Here is a 20640-nt window from a genome sequence, read left to right on the forward strand (position 1 = left end):
GCATACTGATGACGTTTATGTTGCGTAAAGGCAAGTGTCATAAGACTGCCACCTAGCGGTGCGGAGGTGAACATCTCTAATAGATGCTATAATTGTTTTTTCTAACAAATATTTATACAAAAATAGCAGTTGAGTTAAATTCTTTTGAATTCTCAGCTTGAAATATTTAATTTGCCAAACGTTATTTCAATGTTCAAAAGTAAGGGAAATAAGCATTGCTTGCTGTTTGGGGTTTTAGGCTGGGTTTCTGTACAGCACTTTGTAACATCAGCTGACATCAGCTTTATAAATACATTTTATTGATAAGGTCTACTGTCAGAATTGGGTCAGAATAATGAAGCCTAGGCTAATGAATTTTAAAGTTGTTTTGAATTAATCATTTTGTTGAATTCATGTAAAGAAAGATAAAACAAAGATTTATAAAAGTTACTAAATCCCATTTAATTTTATTACAATGAAGAGTAAAAATACCATTCGAATAGCTTATCAACAGAACATAACAAACCTTTCATACATTTTTTTGAATCACTTGACAAAAGAAAGCTTTACACATTCGTTTTCAACATGTTCATAACAAATACCAATCAATTTACATAAAAAAGTACAAATAAGTGCAAATAATCTGATGCTTGTTTTATATGTAACAGACGTTTTCTGCATTATGTTTCAACGGAAGATTGTGATTCAAACCAGCCTAAAATTACATTTAGTCAGTTGTCTGAACGCTATATAAGCTTAGAAAGCCAGAATGTTGACCCTTTTAAGTTCTCATCTTCTGGAACTTCAAGGTCCACATTTGATGCACTGAAGTCGAGACTTCTGAGTGTATGAGATCTACGGTTTGACTCTTCCTTGTGATGATTTTTCAGGCTCCCAGTTCCGTCTGGTACATCCCCTTTGAGATGTTTGGGAAATACAGTGACAAAATATCCTTCTTGATCTTCAGACATTTTGGTGCTTGAACCATGAGTAAAATCTGACATGGATGTTCCAATTTCAGACTGTTTTGGACTTCTCCTTTTTGTTCTGCCGGTTTCACCAGCTGGGGCTTTCATATGATGTTTATTGCCTTTGAGGTCAGTTCTACTCAAATGTAAATCTGTCTGTGAAACCTCGACTCCATACCTTGGGGGTGGGAGTTTAGGGACTGAGGCTATATCAAGGTCTGGTATTCTTGTATGACTGCCCAATTTAGAAGTCTTGGATTTGGACATTTTTAATTTCCCTGTGGAATCATTAAGGTCTGAACCTCTCAGTTCCAAACCAGACGCTTCATACTCAACTTTTGGCAAATCAATATCTGCAATGGGATAACTGGCCCTTCCTTTGACCTTCCTAGACTTCCTATCAGTGTGTGGCAGTGTCACTTCTGTATCTATGTCTTCTGCTTGCACTTTTATATGCGCTCCACCTGGGATATCAGATTTGCGTTTACTATGAGATGACACTTTGTATTCTGGGCTTCTGATATCAGCTTTGGGTATGCTCAGGCTGACATCTGGGTGACTAACTTTCAAGTCTGGTGCTTTTAGATTCACTTTAGCCTTTGGAGGAGAAATGTCATTTGTTTTCATAAAGTCCATATCTGTACCTGCCCTTAGATTGGGACTTCCAAACTGAGGCAATTTAAAGGATGGCAGTTTGAGTTTTTCAGATTGTATAGCAATGTCACTGTCTGGCAAATTGAGATCAGCTTGGGGGCCTTTGAGATTACCAGAGGGAACATTTATGTCTAAATCTGGACTACCGATCCCTGTGTTTACTTTCAGGGCTGACAAGCTCAGGTCCGGTCCATCAATGTCTCCATCTATTCCAGGATCTGGACCTTTCAAGCCAGAAAGGCCGAATTTAGGCATTTTGAGTTGGGGCATTTTGAATTTCCCAGAGGGTGCATCAATGTTCATATCTGGAGTGTCTACATCTATCTTAGGGGCTTCTAGGTCAACTGTAGGTAGGTCCAGGTGTGGTGAACCAATCCCACCTTTCATCTTTGACAATTTAAAACCTATGTCAGCACTGATGTCATGATCTGGTCTTTTTGGACTAGACAACACAAATTTAGGCATTTTGGGCATTTTCAATGAAGGAGTGTTGATGTCAAAATCAGGGGCTTTGATGCTATCATTTGGCCTCTCTGTGGTTGGAACTCTGAATCTACCTGAGGGCATATCTGGAGCATTGAGGTCTAGTTTGGGCCCTCTGAGATGACCCTTAGATAGTTTCAAATCTGGGGGACTGATTCCCCCTTTTAGCTTTGGGGCTGAGAGGTCAATATTGGGTAAGTCATAATCTACATTTGGGCCAGATAGTCCGAAATCAGGCATCTTCAAATCAGGCATTTTTAGACCTGTTTTGGGACCTTTGAGGTTAGCTGTGGGGGCATTGATATCTATATCTGGGCCCTCTAAGTCTCCATCAATGTCAACATCTGGTCCCTTTAGGCCCCTGAATTTAGGCATTTTAAATTTGGGCATTTTGAATTTCCCAGAAGGTGCATTTATGTCAAAATCTGGGGCATTCACATCTACTTTAGGGGCTTTGAGGTCAGCATCTGGTAAATTCAAATCTGGGGAATCAATTCCCCCCTTTATCTTTGGGGCTTTGAGATTCAGTTTTGTGGATTTTGGCATTTTACCAGAAAGCCCAAATTTGGGAATTTTCAGTTTACCAGAGGGGCCATCAATGTCCAGATCAGGAGCATTCAGATCAACCTTTGGTTTCTTCAATGTAGGTACTTTGACTTTACCGGAGGGCATATTAAAGTTTACATCTGGTGCATTGAGGTCTAATTTGGGGCCTTTGAGGTTTACATGTGGCAGGTCCAAATCTGGGGGACTAATTCCCCCTTTAAACTTGGGGGCTGAAAGATCTAAGTCAGGCCCCTTAACTTTTGGTCCAGAGAATCCTAAATCTGGCATCTTGAAAGTTGGCATTTTGAGTTTTCCTGATGGACTGTCAATATCAGTGTCTGGAATGTTTAGGTCTGCTTTGGGACCCTTGAGTTTGGGAGATGACAAATTCAGATCTGGTCCCTCTATAGCGCCATTAATGTCAACATCTGGTCCCTTTAGGCCTCTGAATTTAGGCATCTTGAATTTCCCTGAGGGTGCATTGATGTCGAGATCTGGAGCATTCACATCTAGTTTAGGGGCTTTGAGGTCAGCATCTGGTAAATTCAGGTCTGGAAAATCAATTCCCCCCTTCATCTTTGGAGCTTTAAGATTTAATATGGGAGATTTTGGCATTGTACCAGACAGCCCAAATTTAGGCATCTTGAATTTCCCTGAGGGTGCATTGATGTCGAGATCTGGAGCATTCACATCTAGTTTAGGGGCTTTGAGGTCAGCATCTGGTAAATTCAGGTCTGGAAAATCAATTCCCCCCTTCATCTTTGGAGCTTTAATATTTAATTTGGGAGATTTTGGCATTGTACCAGACAGCCCAAATTTAGGCATCTTGAATTTCCCTGAGGGTGCATTGATGTCGAGATCTGGAGCATTCACATCTAGTTTAGGGGTTTTGAGGTCAGCATCTGGTAAATTCAGGTCTGGAAAATCAATTCCCCCCTTCATCTTTGGAGCTTTAATATTTAATTTGGGAGATTTTGGCATTGTACCAGACAGCCCAAATTTAGGCATCTTGAATTTCCCTGAGGGTGCATTGATGTCGAGATCTGGAGCATTCACATCTAGTTTAGGGGTTTTGAGGTCAGCATCTGGTAAATTCAGGTCTGGAAAATCAATTCCCCCCTTCATCTTTGGAGCTTTAAGATTTAATTTGGGAGATTTTGGCATTTTACCAGACAGCCCAAATTTGGGCATTTTCAGTTTACCAGAGGGGCCATCAATGTCCAGACCAGGAGCATTCAGATCAACCTTTGGTTTCTTCAATGTAGGTACTTTGACTTTACCTGAGGGCATATTAAAGTTTACATCTGGTGCATTGAGGTCTAATTTGGGGCCTTTGAGGTCTACATGTGGCAGATCTAAATCTGGGGGACAAATCCCCCCTTTAAACTTGGGGGCTGAAAGATCTAAGTCAGGCCCCTTAACTTTTGGTCCAGAGAATCCTAAATCTGGCATCTTGAAAGTTGGCATTTTGAGTTTTCCTGATGGACTGTCAATATCAGTGTCTAGAATGTTTAGGTCTGCTTTGGGACCCTTGAGTTTGGGAGATGACAAGTTCAGATCTGGTCCCTCTATAGCACCATTAATGTCAACATCTGGTCCCTTTAGGCCTCTGAATTTAGGCATCTTGAATTTCCCTGAGGGTGCATTGATGTCGAGATCTGGAGCATTCACATCTAGTTTAGGGGCTTTGAGGTCAGTATCTGGTAAATTCAGGTCTGGAAAATCAATTCCCCCCTTCATCTTTGGAGCTTTAAGATTTAATTTGGGAGATTTTGGCATTGTACCAGACAGCCCAAATTTCGGCATCTTGAATTTCCCTGAGGGTGCATTGATGTCGAGATCTGGAGCATTCACATCTAGTTTAGGGGCTTTGAGGTCAGTATCTGGTAAATTCAGGTCTGGAAAATCAATTCCCCCCTTCATCTTTGGAGCTTTAATATTTAATTTGGGAGATTTTGGCATTGTACCAGACAGCCCAAATTTAGGCATCTTGAATTTCCCTGAGGGTGCATTGATGTCGAGATCTGGAGCATTCACATCTAGTTTATGGGCTTTGAGGTCAGCATCTGGTAAATTCAGGTCTGGAAAATCAATTCCCCCCTTCATCTTTGGAGCTTTAAGATTTAATTTGGGAGATTTTGGCATTTTACCAGACAGCCCAAATTTGGGCATTTTCAGTTTACCAGAGGGGCCATCAATGTCCAGACCAGGAGCATTCAGATCAACCTTTGGTTTCTTCAATGTAGGTACTTTGACTTTACCTGAGGGCATATTAAAGTTTACATCTGGTGCATTGAGGTCTAATTTGGGGCCTTTGAGGTCTACATGTGGCAGATCTAAATCTGGGGGACTAATTCCCCCTTTAAACTTGGGGGCTGAAAGATCTAAGTCAGGCCCCTTAACTTTTGGTCCAGAGAATCCTAAATCTGGCATCTTGAAAGTTGGCATTTTGAGTTTTCCTGATGGACTGTCAATATCAGTGTCTGGAATGTTTAGGTCTGCTTTGGGACCCTTGAGTTTGGGAGATGACAAGTTCAGATCTGGTCCCTCTATAGCGCCATTAATGTCAACATCTGGTCCCTTTAGGCCTCTGAATTTAGGCATCTTGAATTTCCCTGAGGGTGCATTGATGTCGAGATCTGGAGCATTCACATCTAGTTTAGGGGCTTTGAGGTCAGCATCTGGTAAATTCAGGTCTGGAAAATCAATTCCCCCCTTCATCTTTGGAGCTTTAAGATTTAATTTGGGAGATTTTGGCATTGTACCAGACAGCCCAAATTTAGGCATCTTGAATTTCCCTGAGGGTGCATTGATGTCGAGATCTGGAGCATTCACATCTAGTTTAGGGGCTTTGAGGTCAGCATCTGGTAAATTCAGGTCTGGAAAATCAATTCCCCCCTTCATCTTTGGAGCTTTAATATTTAATTTGGGAGATTTTGGCATTGTACCAGACAGCCCAAATTTAGGCATCTTGAATTTCCCTGAGGGTGCATTGATGTCGAGATCTGGAGCATTCACATCTAGTTTATGGGCTTTGAGGTCAGCATCTGGTAAATTCAGGTCTGGAAAATCAATTCCCCCCTTCATCTTTGGAGCTTTAAGATTTAATTTGGGAGATTTTGGCATTTTACCAGACAGCCCAAATTTGGGCATTTTCAGTTTACCAGAGGGGCCATCAATGTCCAGACCAGGAGCATTCAGATCAACCTTTGGTTTCTTCAATGTAGGTACTTTGACTTTACCTGAGGGCATATTAAAGTTTACATCTGGTGCATTGAGGTCTAATTTGGGGCCTTTGAGGTCTACATGTGGCAGATCTAAATCTGGGGGACTAATTCCCCCTTTAAACTTGGGGGCTGAAAGATCTAAGTCAGGCCCCTTAACTTTTGGTCCAGAGAATCCTAAATCTGGCATCTTGAAAGTTGGCATTTTGAGTTTTCCTGATGGACTGTCAATATCAGTGTCTGGAATGTTTAGGTCTGCTTTGGGACCCTTGAGTTTGGGAGATGACAAGTTCAGATCTGGTCCCTCTATAGCGCCATTAATGTCAACATCTGGTCCCTTTAGGCCTCTGAATTTAGGCATCTTGAATTTCCCTGAGGGTGCATTGATGTCGAGATCTGGAGCATTCACATCTAGTTTAGGGGCTTTGAGGTCAGCATCTGGTAAATTCAGGTCTGGAAAATCAATTCCCCCCTTCATCTTTGGAGCTTTAAGATTTAATTTGGGAGATTTTGGCATTGTACCAGACAGCCCAAATTTAGGCATCTTGAATTTCCCTGAGGGTGCATTGATGTCGAGATCTGGAGCATTCACATCTAGTTTAGGGGCTTTGAGGTCAGCATCTGGTAAATTCAGGTCTGGAAAATCAATTCCCCCCTTCATCTTTGGAGCTTTAATATTTAATTTGGGAGATTTTGGCATTGTACCAGACAGCCCAAATTTAGGCATCTTGAATTTCCCTGAGGGTGCATTGATGTCGAGATCTGGAGCATTCACATCTAGTTTATGGGCTTTGAGGTCAGCATCTGGTAAATTCAGGTCTGGAAAATCAATTCCCCCCTTCATCTTTGGAGCTTTAAGATTTAATTTGGGAGATTTTGGCATTTTACCAGACAGCCCAAATTTGGGCATTTTCAGTTTACCAGAGGGGCCATTAATGTCCAGATCAGGAGCATTCAGATCAACCTTTGGTTTCTTCAACGTAGGTACTTTGACTTTACCTGAGGGCATATTAAAGTTTACATCTGGTGCCTTGAGGTCTAATTTGGGGCCTTTGAGGTCTACATGTGGCAGATCCAAATCTGGGGGACTAATTCCCCCTTTAAACTTGGGGGCTGAAAGATCCAATTCTGGATTTTTTACCTCAAAGTCAGGCCCTTGAACATCTGGCCCTGAGAACCCAAAGTCTGGCATTTTAAAACTTGGCATCTTTAATTTTCCATATGGGCTACCTACATCCAAGTCTGGTCGTTTTAATTTGGAAGATGATAAGCTCAGGTCTGGTCCATCCAAGTCTCCATCAATGCCATCAATGTCAATATCTGGAGTGTTTACATCTAATTTAAGTGCTTTCAGGTCGACTTTGGGTAAATTCAAGTCAGGTGCATCAAGCCCACCTTTTATCTTGGGAGCTTTGAGACTTACCTTTGGTGTTTTTACATCAGCATCAATGCCCAGATCTGGTCCTTTTGGTACTGTGCGAGAGAGCCTAAACTTAGGCAATTCAAAATAACCAGAGGGATCATCCACATCAAGGTTGGGGTTTTTCAGTTTCTTGGAGGACCAGACTCTGATTTTACTTGAAGGCATATTCATCATGCTGACATCTGGGGCTTGCAGATCTAGATTAGGACCTTTGAGATTAACATCTGGTGTTTGTAGGTCTCGTTGGGGACCTTTGAGATTAACTCCAAGCATATTTTTATCTGGGATCCTCATATTTGGTGTATCAACCTCAAGGCTGGGTACATTTACACTGGGTCCAGAGAGACCCAAGTCAGGCATCTTAAATTTGGGCATTTTGACATGTTTGCCTCTTTCAATATCAAACTTTGGGGCGTTGATATTTAAAGTAGGTCCAGTGACAACCTCTGGTAGATTGAGCTCTGCTTCCGGGACATTGATATTTCCTACAACTTTGGGAAGTGGATCCATAACTTTCAGGTCAAGATCAGGGCATTTGAGGTCAACTTCGGGCAAAGACATATCAAATTCTAGAATATCGATAGCATCTATATCAGTTTCAAGATATGGCCTTTCCAGGTTAACTGATGGAGCATCAATGTTTAGTGACCCATTCAAATGAGGCAGGGAGAGATCTGATGTACTAATGTTGGCATTAGGCAATGAAAGTTCTCCACTGCGAGCATCAGGTACCGCGCCTTTGACATCAAGTTTAGGCACCTTTAACTTTGGAGCAGAGAATTTGAGGTCTGGAGACTCTAGGTAGGTAGGAACATCTACTTTGGGTGTCTCCACAACTGGGTTATCCGTGGTGAGGACAGGGAGTTTGAGGTCACCTTTCACTTTAGGCTTGTCCCAGAGAGGTCCCGGTCCCTTGCCCTTCACCTGTCCATTATGGGAGCCTCTTTCCCCAGCACCTGCAGGTTGTCCAGGGCTGTCATCTGTCATGAACCTATTTATTTTGGCATTGTAGAGTCTATTATATGAATCCTTCAGCATCTGTGAAGAGAAACCAATCCTTCAAATTCCTTCAAACTACACGCAGAGACATAAAAATGGTATCCACAAGGTTATCTGACTCATTATCTGATCATTGCCAACATCTCAAACTGACCCTTTAACAAACAACATATTTTATCCAGCAACCTTCTGAAATTATTTCCCCCCCTGCTTATTCTATTTACTAACTATATTCCACAAACCTCCTCTGGTGCTTTGATGCTGTCCAAGGTCCCCATACTCTTGCTCAAATTATTTTTAGTCAGAACTTGAACCTTCTCATCAAATCCATTATCATCCATCAGCTTCAGTATTTTCAACACATCGTCTTTCGAAAGTTGGTCAAAGTTGATTGTGGCACCCACAATTTCATCTCCTGAAAAAAAAAAGATTTTCTCTGTTACACTGTATTTTACTGTTCCACATAATTCAGACAACAATCCAAAATGTGAAATTTTACATTTTCTCAAAGAAATGTAAATACCAAAACAAAAAGTGTATACATTAAATAAGAGACTCATACCTTCTTTGAGCCCATGATTGCCAGAAGAGCCACCGATAACGCTGGAGATGACCAATCCTCCCTTTTCTGATTCCTCCAGCATCAGCCCCTCAGAGAGGCTCCTTCCCCTACGGTGGCCAGGCTAAAAGCAGATATACAAAGGTAGGTGTGTAGCATCAGCATTTGTCATGTTTCAAACATCAAATAGAATTTCAACAATGAACTTAGAAATGTTATTTACAATAATTGTTTTTATAGATTTTTAAAATGAAATTCACTTCCAGAAAGCAATGTTGGGGCATAGGTGTTTTTCAAAAAGTAAATTTACTTTTGCTTAGCTTATTGTGTTGGAATATGCTTGTTATTACCATCATCATGGCTAATGGATGAATGATCTCACATACCATGATCCTGATGTTTTCACAGCAGCCTTTAATGAAACACTCTTCTGTTTAAACCTGTTGAGGAGGAAAGAATCAATTGAAAATAAATTCTCAGCTTGGTTTCATTCTATAATTATCAAATCATATAGGTCTAAATATTGCAGCATACTTTCATAGCCTTCCAGAGTATCAAATGCAAAGAAAGGTAATAGTTCCACTCCAGAATTAAAACTACAAACAAATACAATAATGGCACAGCTCATTTTACCATAAAGACCAAAATCAGCTGAAACCACAACTAAAAAGGGGCTATGGAGGGGTAACCTGTTTACATAAGCAAATAGGTACATGGTTGACACCCAGGTAGCTGCACCTTTGAGGTATTCGAGGTATGGCCTTGGGAGATGGAGGGAACAACAGGAACAAGTTTGTCCAGGGAAATAGTTGGGTGTACACTCAAAAGTGACCACACCCACCACTTTCTATTATGAAAAGCTTGCTGTGGCAGGGGCTCAAATTAAGTTATTTGTAAACAGTGTAAGTTGTGTAAGTGATTTGTGTCACATGCTTAGTGAGACTGCTGCTCTATGCTTTGCTACCAATTCCACAATGATCACAATAATCATAATTTACTTCATCATCATCAAATAACTCCAAAATATGAATATGTAAAAATATGAATCACTCAGATTTACTAAACCTCACTGAGTATACCAAACATTAGGAACACCTAATGCCCTCCCCCTTTTGCCCTCAGAACAGCCTCAATTGGTTGGGGCATGGACTCTACAAGGTGTCGAAAGCATTCCACAGGGATGTTGGCCTATGTTGACTCCAATGCTTCCCACGGTTGTGTCAAGTTGGCTGGATGTCCTTTGGGTGGTGGACCATTGTTGATACACACAGGAAACTGTTGAGTGTGAAAAACCCAGCAGGAAACTTAAATCAGTTTTACCACATTTCTATCAGCATGTTACATGTGCAACCAGAGGGAAAAAAATTCTAGACCACCTTTACTCCACACACAGAGACGCGTTCAAAGCTCTCCCTCGCCCTCCATTTGGCAAATCTGACCATAATTATATCTTCCTGTTTCCTGCTCACAAGCAAAAATTCAAGCAGGAAGCACCAGTGACTTGGTCTATAAAAAAGTGGTCAGATGAAGCAGATGCTAAACTACAGGACTGTTTTGCTAGCACAGACTGGAATATGTTCTGGGATTCTTTCGATGGCATTGAGGAGTACACCACACTCACTGGCTTTATCAATCAGTGCATCGAGGACTTCGTCCCCACAGTGACTGTACGTACATACCCCAACCAGAAGCCATGGATTATAGTCAACATTCGCGCTGAGCTAAAGGGTAGAGCTGCCGCTTTCAAGGAGCGGGATTCTAACACAGAAACTCATAAGAAATCCCGCTATGCCCTCCAATGAACAATCAAACAGGCAAAGCATCAATACAGGACTAAGATCGAATCGTACTACACCGGCTCCAATGCTCGTCGGATGTGGCAGGGCTTGCAAACTATTACAGAATACAAAGAGAAGCACAGCCGAGAGCTGCCCAGTGACACAATAGCCTACCAGATGAGCTAAATAACTTCTATGTTTACTTCGAGACAAGTAACACTGAAACATGCAAAAGAGCATCAGCTGTTCCAGACTGTGTGATCATGCTCTCCGCAGCTGATGAGTAAGACCTTTAAACAGGTCAACATTCACAAGGCCGCAGGGCCAGACGGATTACCAGGACGCGTACTCCAAGCATTAGCTGACCAACTGGCAAGTGTCTTCACTGACATTTTCAACCTCTCCCTGTCTGAGTCTGTAATGCCAACATGTTTCAAGCAGACCACCATAGTCCCTGTGCCCAAGAACACTAAGGTAACCTGCCTAAATGACTACTGACCCGTAGCACTAATGTCTGTAGCCATGAAATGCTTTGAAAGGCTGGTCATGGCTCACATCAACACCATTATCCCAGAAACCCACTCCAATTTGCATACCACACCAACAGATCCACAGATGATGCTATCTCTATTGCACTCCACACTGCCCTTTCACACCTGGACAAAAGGAACACCTATGTGAAAATCCTATTCATTGACTACAGCTCAGCGTTCAACACCATAGTGCCCTCAAAGCTCATCACTAAGCTAAGGACCCTGGGACTAAACACATCCCTCTGCAACTGGATCCTGGACTTCCTAATGGGCCGCCCCCAGGTGGTAAGGGTAGGTAACAACACATCCGCCACATCTGCCTTCAACACGGGGGCCCCTCAGGAGTGCCACCTCAGTCCCCTCCTGTACTCCCTGTTCACTCATGACTGCACGGCCAGGCACGACTCCAACACCATCATTAAGTTTGCTGATGACACAACAGTGGTAGGCCTGATCACCGACAACGATGAGACAGCCTATAGGGAGGAGGTCAGAGACCTTACCGTGTGGTTCAAGGAAACAACCTCTCCCTCAACTTGATCAAGACAAAGGAGATGATTGTGGACTACAGGAAAAGGAGGACCGAGCACGCCCCCATTCTCATCGGCGGGCCTGTAGTGGAGCAGGTTGAGAGCTTCAAGTTCCTTGGCATCCACATCAACAACAAACTAACATGGTCCAAGCACACCAAGACAATCATTGAGAGGGCACAAGAAAACCTATTCCCCTTCAGGAGATTGAAAAGATTTGGAATGGGTCCTCAGATCCTCAAAAGGTTCTACAGCTGTACCATCGAGAGCATCCTGACGGGTTGCATCACTGCCTGGTATGGCAACTGCTAGGCCTCCGACCGCAAGGCACTACAGAGGGTAGTGCGTAAGGCCCAGTACATTACCGGTGTCAAGTTTCCTGCCATCCAGGACCTCTATACCAAGCGGTGATTTCAAAGACTCCAGCCACCCTGGACTGTTCACTCTGTTAGACTGTTCTCTCTGTCAACGCACAGCAAACAGTACCGGGGTGCCAAGTCTATGTCCAAGAGGCTTCTAAACAGCTTCTGCCCCCAAGCCATAAGACTCCTGAACGGCTAGTCAAATGGCTACCCAGACTATTTGCATTGCCCCCTCCCTCTTCTAAGCTGCTGCTACTCTCTGTTAATATCTATGCATAGTCACTTTAATAACTCTACCTACATGTACATATTACCTCAATTACCTCGACATCGGTGCCTCCGCACATTGACTCTGTACCAGTACCCCCTGTATATAGCCTCACTATTGTTAGTTACAGCTGCTCTTTAATTATTTGTTATTCCTATCTCTTACTTTTTGTTTAGGTATTTTCTTAAAACTGCAATGTTGGTTAAGGGTTTGTAAGTAAGCATTTCACTGTAAGGTCTACCTGTTGTATTTGGCGCGTGTGACAAATACAATTTGATTTGATTTTAGTTGTTCTTGACACAATTCAGTGCGTCTGGAACCTACTACCATAGCCCGTTCAATGGCGCTTAAATGTTTTGTCTTGACCATTCACCCTCTGAATGGCACACATAGATGTCTCAATTGTCTCAAGGTTTAAAAATTATTCTTTAACCTGTCTCCTTCCCTTCATCTACACTGATTGACGTGGATTTGCCAAGTGACATCAATAAGGGATCATAGCTTTCAGCTGGATTCACCTGGTCAGCAATGTTCCCTCTAGACTGTGCGCTCCCAGCCCCGAGACTGCTGCGCAGCTCCCCCGGGAGAAATATCAGCCCACGGAGAGACGTTCTCGAGCAGTGGACACCAACTGGTTGATCGATTTTTATATTTGTCTCGGGCTGTTGACGGTAGGTGCACCCGATTCAGCTGCCTGGCGCACCTGGCAGGAGAACTGTTGCGATTTTGAACCATTTAATGTGTCTGAAGGTACAACTCTGCCTTCCCAATGGGCCCGGAGAGCCAGTGTACTATATATCTACCACTGGCCAATCCGAGGGCTCAGATTACCATGTCTGCAGTAACGTAGCAGGCATAAAAGAAAACTACAGCAAAGTTGAAACTGTCAGATTTAAAAACGTTTTAAACCATGAGAGACTGTCAATTAATTTTTATGTGTGTTCCTGTTTAAGTTCTTACTCAGCACTGTCAAGGCTTTGTATTCAACACTTTTATAAACCATAAAATGTGCATTCTTCCTATTTCCACTCAGCATTACAACAAGCACTGCAGTAGTAATGAATGAGCACTGGTGTAAAGTACTAAAGCAAAAATACTTGAAAGTACTACTTAAGTAGTTTTTTTGGGTATCTGTACTTTACTTTACTATTTATATTTTTGACAACTTTCACTTTTACTTCATTACATTCCTAAAGAAAATTCTGTACTTTTTACTCCATACATTTCCCTGACACCCAAAAGTACTCATTACATTTTGAATGCTTAGCAGGACAGGAAATTGTCTAATTCACACACTTATCAAAAGAACATCCCTGGTCATCCCTACTCCCTCCTCTGATCTGGCAGACTAAACACATGCTTCGTTTGTAAATTATATCTGAGTGTTGGAGCGTGGCCCTGGATATCCGTAACATAAGGAATTTGAAATTATTTATACTTTTACTTTTGATACTTAAGTATATTTTAGCAAAAACATTTACTTTTGATAATGAAGTATATTTAAAACCAAATACTTTTAGACTTTTTAATTTTTTTATTCATGTATCATTACTTTTGTTCAAGTATAACAATTGGGTACTTTTTCCACCACTGTGAATGAGTAGGAAAGTGTATCGATAGGCTTGCGTTGTTGTTATTATTAGCAGCTTGTTTTTTTTTTTTATATCGAAGAATATTTAACTGACTCTGTTTATAGGAGAAACATCATGAATTTGTGCATGCGGCAGAAATAATGTGGTGGGACTCGAGTTTTGCCATCAGCTGGAAGACGGTGACCCATTTTGGTCAGTGTCAGTGGTGTAAAGGGAGAGAGGAGGGATGTAATCAGAGCTGTAGTAGGCCTATATGCAAATATACCATTGCCATATATGGAGCTGTGCCATTACTTTGAACTGGACTGTATTTACAGCAGGAGCGGTCTTGAGTAGATGCGCTTGTTTTGGGATCAAAGCAAGAGCTGCATGTAGCCACGTGGAACTCGACCAAGACAAGGTACAGTGGGGGGAAAAAGTATTTGATCCCCTGCTGATTTTGTACGTTTGCACACTGACAAAGAAAGGATCAGTCTATAATTTTAATGGTAGGTTTATTTGAACAGTGAGAGACAGAATAACAACAAAAATATCCAGAAAAACGCATGTCAAAAATGTTATAAATTGATTTGCATTTTAATGAGGGAAATAAGTATTTGACCCCCTCTCAATCAGAAAGATTTCTGGCTCCCAGGTGTCTTTTATACAGGTAACGAGCAGAGATTAGGAGCACACTCTTAAAGGGAGTGCTCCTAACCGCAGCTTGTTACCTGTAAAAAAGACACCTGTCCACAGAAGCAATTAATCAATCAGATTCCAAACTCTCCAGCATGGCCAACACCAAAGAGCTCTCCAAGGATGTGAGGGACAAGATTGTAGACCTACACAAGGCTGGAATGGGCTACAAGACCATCGCCAAGCAGCTTGGTGAGAAGGTGACAACATTAGGTGCGATTATTCGCAAATGGAAGAAACACAAATGAACTGTCAATATCCCTCGGCCTGGGGCTCCATGCAAGATCTCACCTCGTGGAGTTGCAATGATCATGAGAACGGTGAGGAATCAGCCCAGAACTACACGGGAGGTTCTTGTCAATGATCTCAAGGCAGCTGGGACCATAGTCACCAAGAAAACAATTGGTAACACACTACGCCGTGAAGGACTGAAATCCTGCAGCGCCCGCAAGGTCCCCCTGCTCAAGAATACATATACATGCCCGTCTGAAGTTTGCCAATGAACATCTGAATGACTCAGAGGACAACTGGTGAACATGTTGTGGTCAGATGAGACCAAAATGGTGTTTGGAGGAGGAGGAATGCTGCCTATGACCCCAAGAACACCATCTCCACCGTCAAACATGGAGGTGGAAACATTATGCTTTGGGGGTGTTTTTCTGCTAAGGGGACAGGACAACTTCACCGCATCAAAGGGACGATGGACGGGGTCATGTACCGTCAAATCTTGGGCGAGAACCTCCTTCCCTCAGCCAGGGCATTGAAAATGGGTCGTGGATGGGTATTCCAGCATGACAATGACCCAAAACACACGGCCAAGGCAACAAAGGAGTGGCTCAAGAAGAAGCACATTAAGGTCCTGGAGTGGCCTAGCCAGTCTCCAGACCTTAATCCCATAGAAAATCTGTGGACGGAGCTGAAGGTTCGAGTTGCCACACGTCAGCCTCGAAACCTTAATGACTTGGAGAAGATCTTCAAAGAGGAGTGGGACAAAATCCCTCCTGAGATGTGTGCAAACCTGGTGGCCAACTACAAGAAACGTCTGACCTCTGTGATTGCCAACAAGGGTTTTGCCACCAAGTACAAAGTCATGTTTTGCAGAGGGGTCAAATACTTATTTCCCTCATTAAAATGCAAATCATTTTATAACATTTTTGACATGTGTTTTTCTGGATTTTTTTGTTGTTATTCTGTCTCTCACTGTTCAAATAAACCTACTATTAAAATTATAGACTTTCGTTGTAAGTGGGCAAAGTCAGCAGGGGATCAAATACTTTTTTCCCCCACTGTAAGCTTTTGGTTTAATTAATTTATTACCACCAGGGACTACCGGTGTAAGTGCTAAACTGCTTACTTACTGCACACTGTAACGTTACTGCATGATTGTAGCGGGTTTACTAACGTGTTAGTTCTATTAGCTATGCTGACTATTACATTACTTTAGCTAAGATGGTGACAACGATGTAAGCTGTGTCTAGCGGGTATGATATGGTTTGGCATGGAAATATTTTTTCACCTGGTCACATACAGCTGTGTTGTGCAATGAAGTCCATAAGTTGAAGAGAAAAGGTGAGAGCAGGAGAGCGCATAGATGCGAGAAGGAATACAACATGCCTGCTACGAAAGTGAAATAAGTTTTAGCGTGATCAGGGGTGTATTCGTTCTGCAGATTCTTTTGAAAAAAGTTTATTAAACGGAAGCAAACGGATCAAAACGGGGATAAACATACCTACATTTGTCCAGTAGAAACTCTCTACATTTGTCCAATAGAAACTCTGGCACTGACTGCCACTGTCTGGTAGGCCCACATTATGATCAAACAGCCTCAGTAGTCTACTTGGCCACTGTTAAAACTGTAACTTAAAGCAGGAACAGCCTCAGTGTTCACAGTAAATGCACACTGGAAGTTGCACAGAAATGTCACAATGCTGAAATTTGCTCAGTGCTGCAAAAGGTTCCTGGTTCCTGAGTTAATTAAGCAATTAACATACCATCATGTATTAAAAAAGCTGGGCGGGCCATTATTTTGGCTACCATGGCTATTCTCCCATTTTGGCTACTATGGCTATGCCCCCATAGGATGACAATGCCCTCATTCACAGGGCACGAGTGGTCACTGAATGGTTTGATGAGCATGAAAACGATGTAAACCAAATGCCATGGCAGTCTCAGTCACCATATCTCAAACCAATTGAACACTTATGGGAGATTCTGGAGTGGCGCCTGAGACAGCATTTTCCACCACTATCAACAAAACATCAAATGACAGAATTTCTTGAGGAAGAATGGTGCCTCATCCCTCCAATAGAGTTCCAGACACATGTAGAATCTATGCCAAGGTGCATTGAAGCTGATGTGGCTCGTGGTGGCCCAACACCCTATTAAGACACTTTATGTTGGCGTTTCCTTTATTTTGGCAGTTACCTGTATATGCACTTAAAGAAGAGTGGACTGACAGTAAGCTAAAAGCTGAAATCATATTTTATGAAACATGGCACTTTATTGACAATTACTCTGTTAAAATAATTCCTATTATTTGACATTCATTCACATTGTGCAGAGCTGTAAGAGACTAGAGGCTGACTGAGATTTTCTCCAAGTCTAAGGTTGTATTTTATGAGCTCTCTTTTGACTCAAGACAAACTAAAGGCATGTGAATATTTAACCTTTAATATGTACTGTACTGTACATACTACTGTACAAAAATATGCCAATTCAGTGTCTCTTCAAAATGTATGGTTTCTCCTACTCTATATGCATCCTTAATATCTTTTTTCAGGTATAAAATGTTTCACATCAGCATATTAAAACATGATCCATGCCAATAGTTACTGTAGACATTTGCATTACAAACCTGCACATACTGTTGCAAACTTGACACTCATCTAGCTACTACAATGATTACATCATTGTGGACTTCTTAAACAATAGCAATAGTACTTGGCACCATATGGTCTGGATGGAGTACTTAAGCAAAAGTTGGCAACTCTTACCTTAGGCTCCATTGGGCAATTTTGACTGGGTTTGTTCTTGTTATTCAGCCATTGAAGAGTTTAACCACCAATGTGAGAGAGTTGCGACACAGTGTTATCAGTCCCTGCCGTTTACTCCTGTAGGACTGCCTACCCCGTGCCTCAGTCAGCGAAAGCATACTCTCCCCAAAGCAGACAAACTGGTTCCACATTCGGCATGTCTTTCCAGCTGCACACCGTCACACACCCTCCCCAGTCCAGGTAGGCAGGGTGATCACTGAAACCTGGCCTATCAAAACTGGAACTGTGAGATAGAGGGAAATAAACAAACAGAGCATTCTCTACGCCAAGACAGCTGGAAAACAAATGGTCTGGTAATAGAAAAAAAATGCAGAGGTGTGCCAAAAGGTTGTCTTGTTTCAAGGGAGGGGCAGCTATGCGTTCATTCATGACTCATGGTAATTATAAGACACAACAATGAAGGTGTGGCATGATCTAGGGATTAAGACTTGAATAGAACTGATTTATGAGACATTATAACATTCTTACTATGTAACCATACCTTTTAAGGTGGGGCTACTCCTCCTTCCAATTACCATTAATGACAATTATGTAAACATATTGACATTTTGATCAACCCAAACTCAACAAAACAATAACATGGGATGTGTAAAACAGAAATATAACTAATGCCTAATTATGAGGATTATCAAAATGACGTTCAAGCAAACTCAATAAATAAAAACAGTGACAAGACGTGTAAAACCAGTAGAGACATTTTATTTTGAACATGCTACACCTTCATATTACTGTACATGAGAGTACTGACCACAAGTGAAAACGCTGTATGTAAAGGTGATTCTCCATGAGTTGTTCTCTCTTACAGTATATTACAAAACAGAAACATTCTCAAATGACTGATATACAGTAGTTCTGCTACAGAATGGCTTGAAATCATCAGATGTAACAATATTGTGAGGAGCTTCCAAACAAATGTGCTCTGTGTGAATGGTAAAAAGATGAACTTGAAATTGTCTTTATTTATCACAAAGTCTGTTCGTCTGCAACACGTCCATACAGCAAACAATGTGTAAACATGCATTTTATCTATGTGAAGTATGTCCATTATTGTGCGCTCTGTCTAGCTATAACTATCATACTGCCAACAGACCAGGTGCAAGAGGAATCTCAGACATTCATAAATGATTGACGATGCTGCAAAGTGAATGACTGACTTGCTCTAGGAAGACAACTTTTCAGTCAAAATCCATTATAGCGCTATAAAATACTCCCTTCAATACAAAAGATATTAAAGTACTTATTCCATGTTTCTTCATTACCTCTGTGCTATTGACACATCAATTCCTTTGTACCACATTAACGTGTTTCTGAATAAAAAGCTAGAAAATTAACCTGACTTCCTAAATGGTAGTAAAAGAATAATCTCGCTCAGGTTAGACTATTCAGACTTTACTCTCTGAAGTCAAATGTCAGTCGGTGGACCTCGAGAAAGAAGTCTCCGCTCTTAACCACAGATCTAGGATCAGATTTCCCTACCCCCTATCCTAACCTTAACGATCATGGGGATTAGAAAAATCATACCCTGGACCAGTAATTATTATAGGGCCAACTTCTACCACCTCCATTGGACGGATGGTTGGTTGGGGAAACAGAGAGAGATCCCCATTGACATTTCCCATTGTCATTAGTCCTCTAATGGCTTCTACTTCTCTCTCCCCCCTCCCACCAACCAGCTTGCAGAAAATGGAGTTGTCTCTTTGGCACAGATCAGCAGGGCTGTCAAACTCCACCACCTTCCCAGAATGCATCACCAGCCCTCTGTCTGAGTCCATGGTGGTGTTGATCTTGTTGACAGAGAGAGAGAATCAAGGTCTTTATGAGTCACTATTCCCACCAAGCAATAAAGCACTGAATATGTACGTCGCTATGGATAACAGCCTCTGCTAAATGTTAGATGGTTCCTTACCCTGAAAGTAGTCTATGGACCAAGATAAACTGTAATCCACGGTACAGTTTAGTTTAAACATCCACTACAACCTTCAGCTAACTAACACCACAACCAACAATTAATGGAAGTGATGGGGGCATGTGAGCATGTTTTTTTTAATGGCCAAATCGCCTTAAAAAAGTAACATCAAACCAAATATGGAATTGATTTTAATTGATTTTAAGTGATAATTCCTATTATTTGACATTCATTCACATTTTTGGGTCTCCTATATAAGATCTCTTTTGTTTCATTAAAGGTTAAGCTCTCGGCAACACACACTTCAGAGTGTGTGGTCGACTAGCTTCATTGTTGCAATAATTAATTGATATTAAATAAAGATGATTGTTTGAAGTCTCTCTCAGTATACATGAATTTCTACGACAATATCCAAAAATTATCTGATTAAAGAATTTTTGGCCTTACTGCTATTAGCCCATACAAGCACATTGACTAACAGATTCAGTACATGAACAACAAATATTCCCCCCAAAAATCGGAAGGAAGTTTGTTCTGAAGTGTCTGTCTTATATCTGAGAGATAAGAAAGATCAGGAAACTTTTTAAATGTATTTAAAGAGGAATGGAAACACTAGGAAGTACATCTAAGGAAAGAGATGTATTCAATCTACTAATACTAAACATGTGCATTTAACATAAAAACATCTCTATATTTAGTAGTTACCATTCCTTTCCAATAGATGGCAGCCAAAGCTAGTTGAATTCACTACTCTAGCGACAGGGACAAGGGATAAGCTCACGTTGAAAATAGTTTGATCTTCCAAGCAAGTTTATCTGGTTACATTTGAACCTGTTGTTATAGTGGACAAGCTAACTAATACTATTTTTACATAAGGCACAGGCTAGATTTACCAAATGAACTGTTTTTATTCAAACTAAAACCCTATGTAAATTACTTTGCTTCTGGGTATGCGCGCTTTATGGAAGAAACGACACACGCAGGGATGAAACGTCGTACACCTCGTCCAATTCTCCCTTGAACTGGAGATAAACTGCCAGCCTGTATGCTCTGCAAACAAAATCATAAGAAAACTTAGTCTGATACCAATACTAAATCACAATGTATT

At 41.5% G+C, this 20640-nt stretch overlaps 1 protein-coding gene across 1 annotated transcript; it reads right to left on the bottom strand.

Annotated features, from left to right (window-relative positions):
* Positions 1–416: 416 nt before the first annotated feature.
* Positions 417–17899, bottom strand: LOC106564761 (neuroblast differentiation-associated protein AHNAK). The gene is made up of 5 exons (XM_014131104.2): positions 17567–17899; positions 9222–9275; positions 8839–8959; positions 8519–8691; positions 417–8315 (listed from the first exon to the last, which is right to left on the bottom strand). Exons 2-5 carry the CDS (start codon positions 9222–9224, stop codon positions 726–728), a joined length of 7887 nt encoding a protein of 2628 aa, XP_013986579.2. The 5' UTR covers positions 9225–9275; positions 17567–17899; the 3' UTR covers positions 417–725.
* Positions 17900–20640: the final 2741 nt, after the last annotated feature.

The sequence above is a fragment of the Salmo salar genome, chromosome ssa12 (assembly GCF_905237065.1).
Source record: "Salmo salar chromosome ssa12, Ssal_v3.1, whole genome shotgun sequence".
Lineage (NCBI taxonomy): Eukaryota > Metazoa > Chordata > Actinopteri > Salmoniformes > Salmonidae > Salmo > Salmo salar.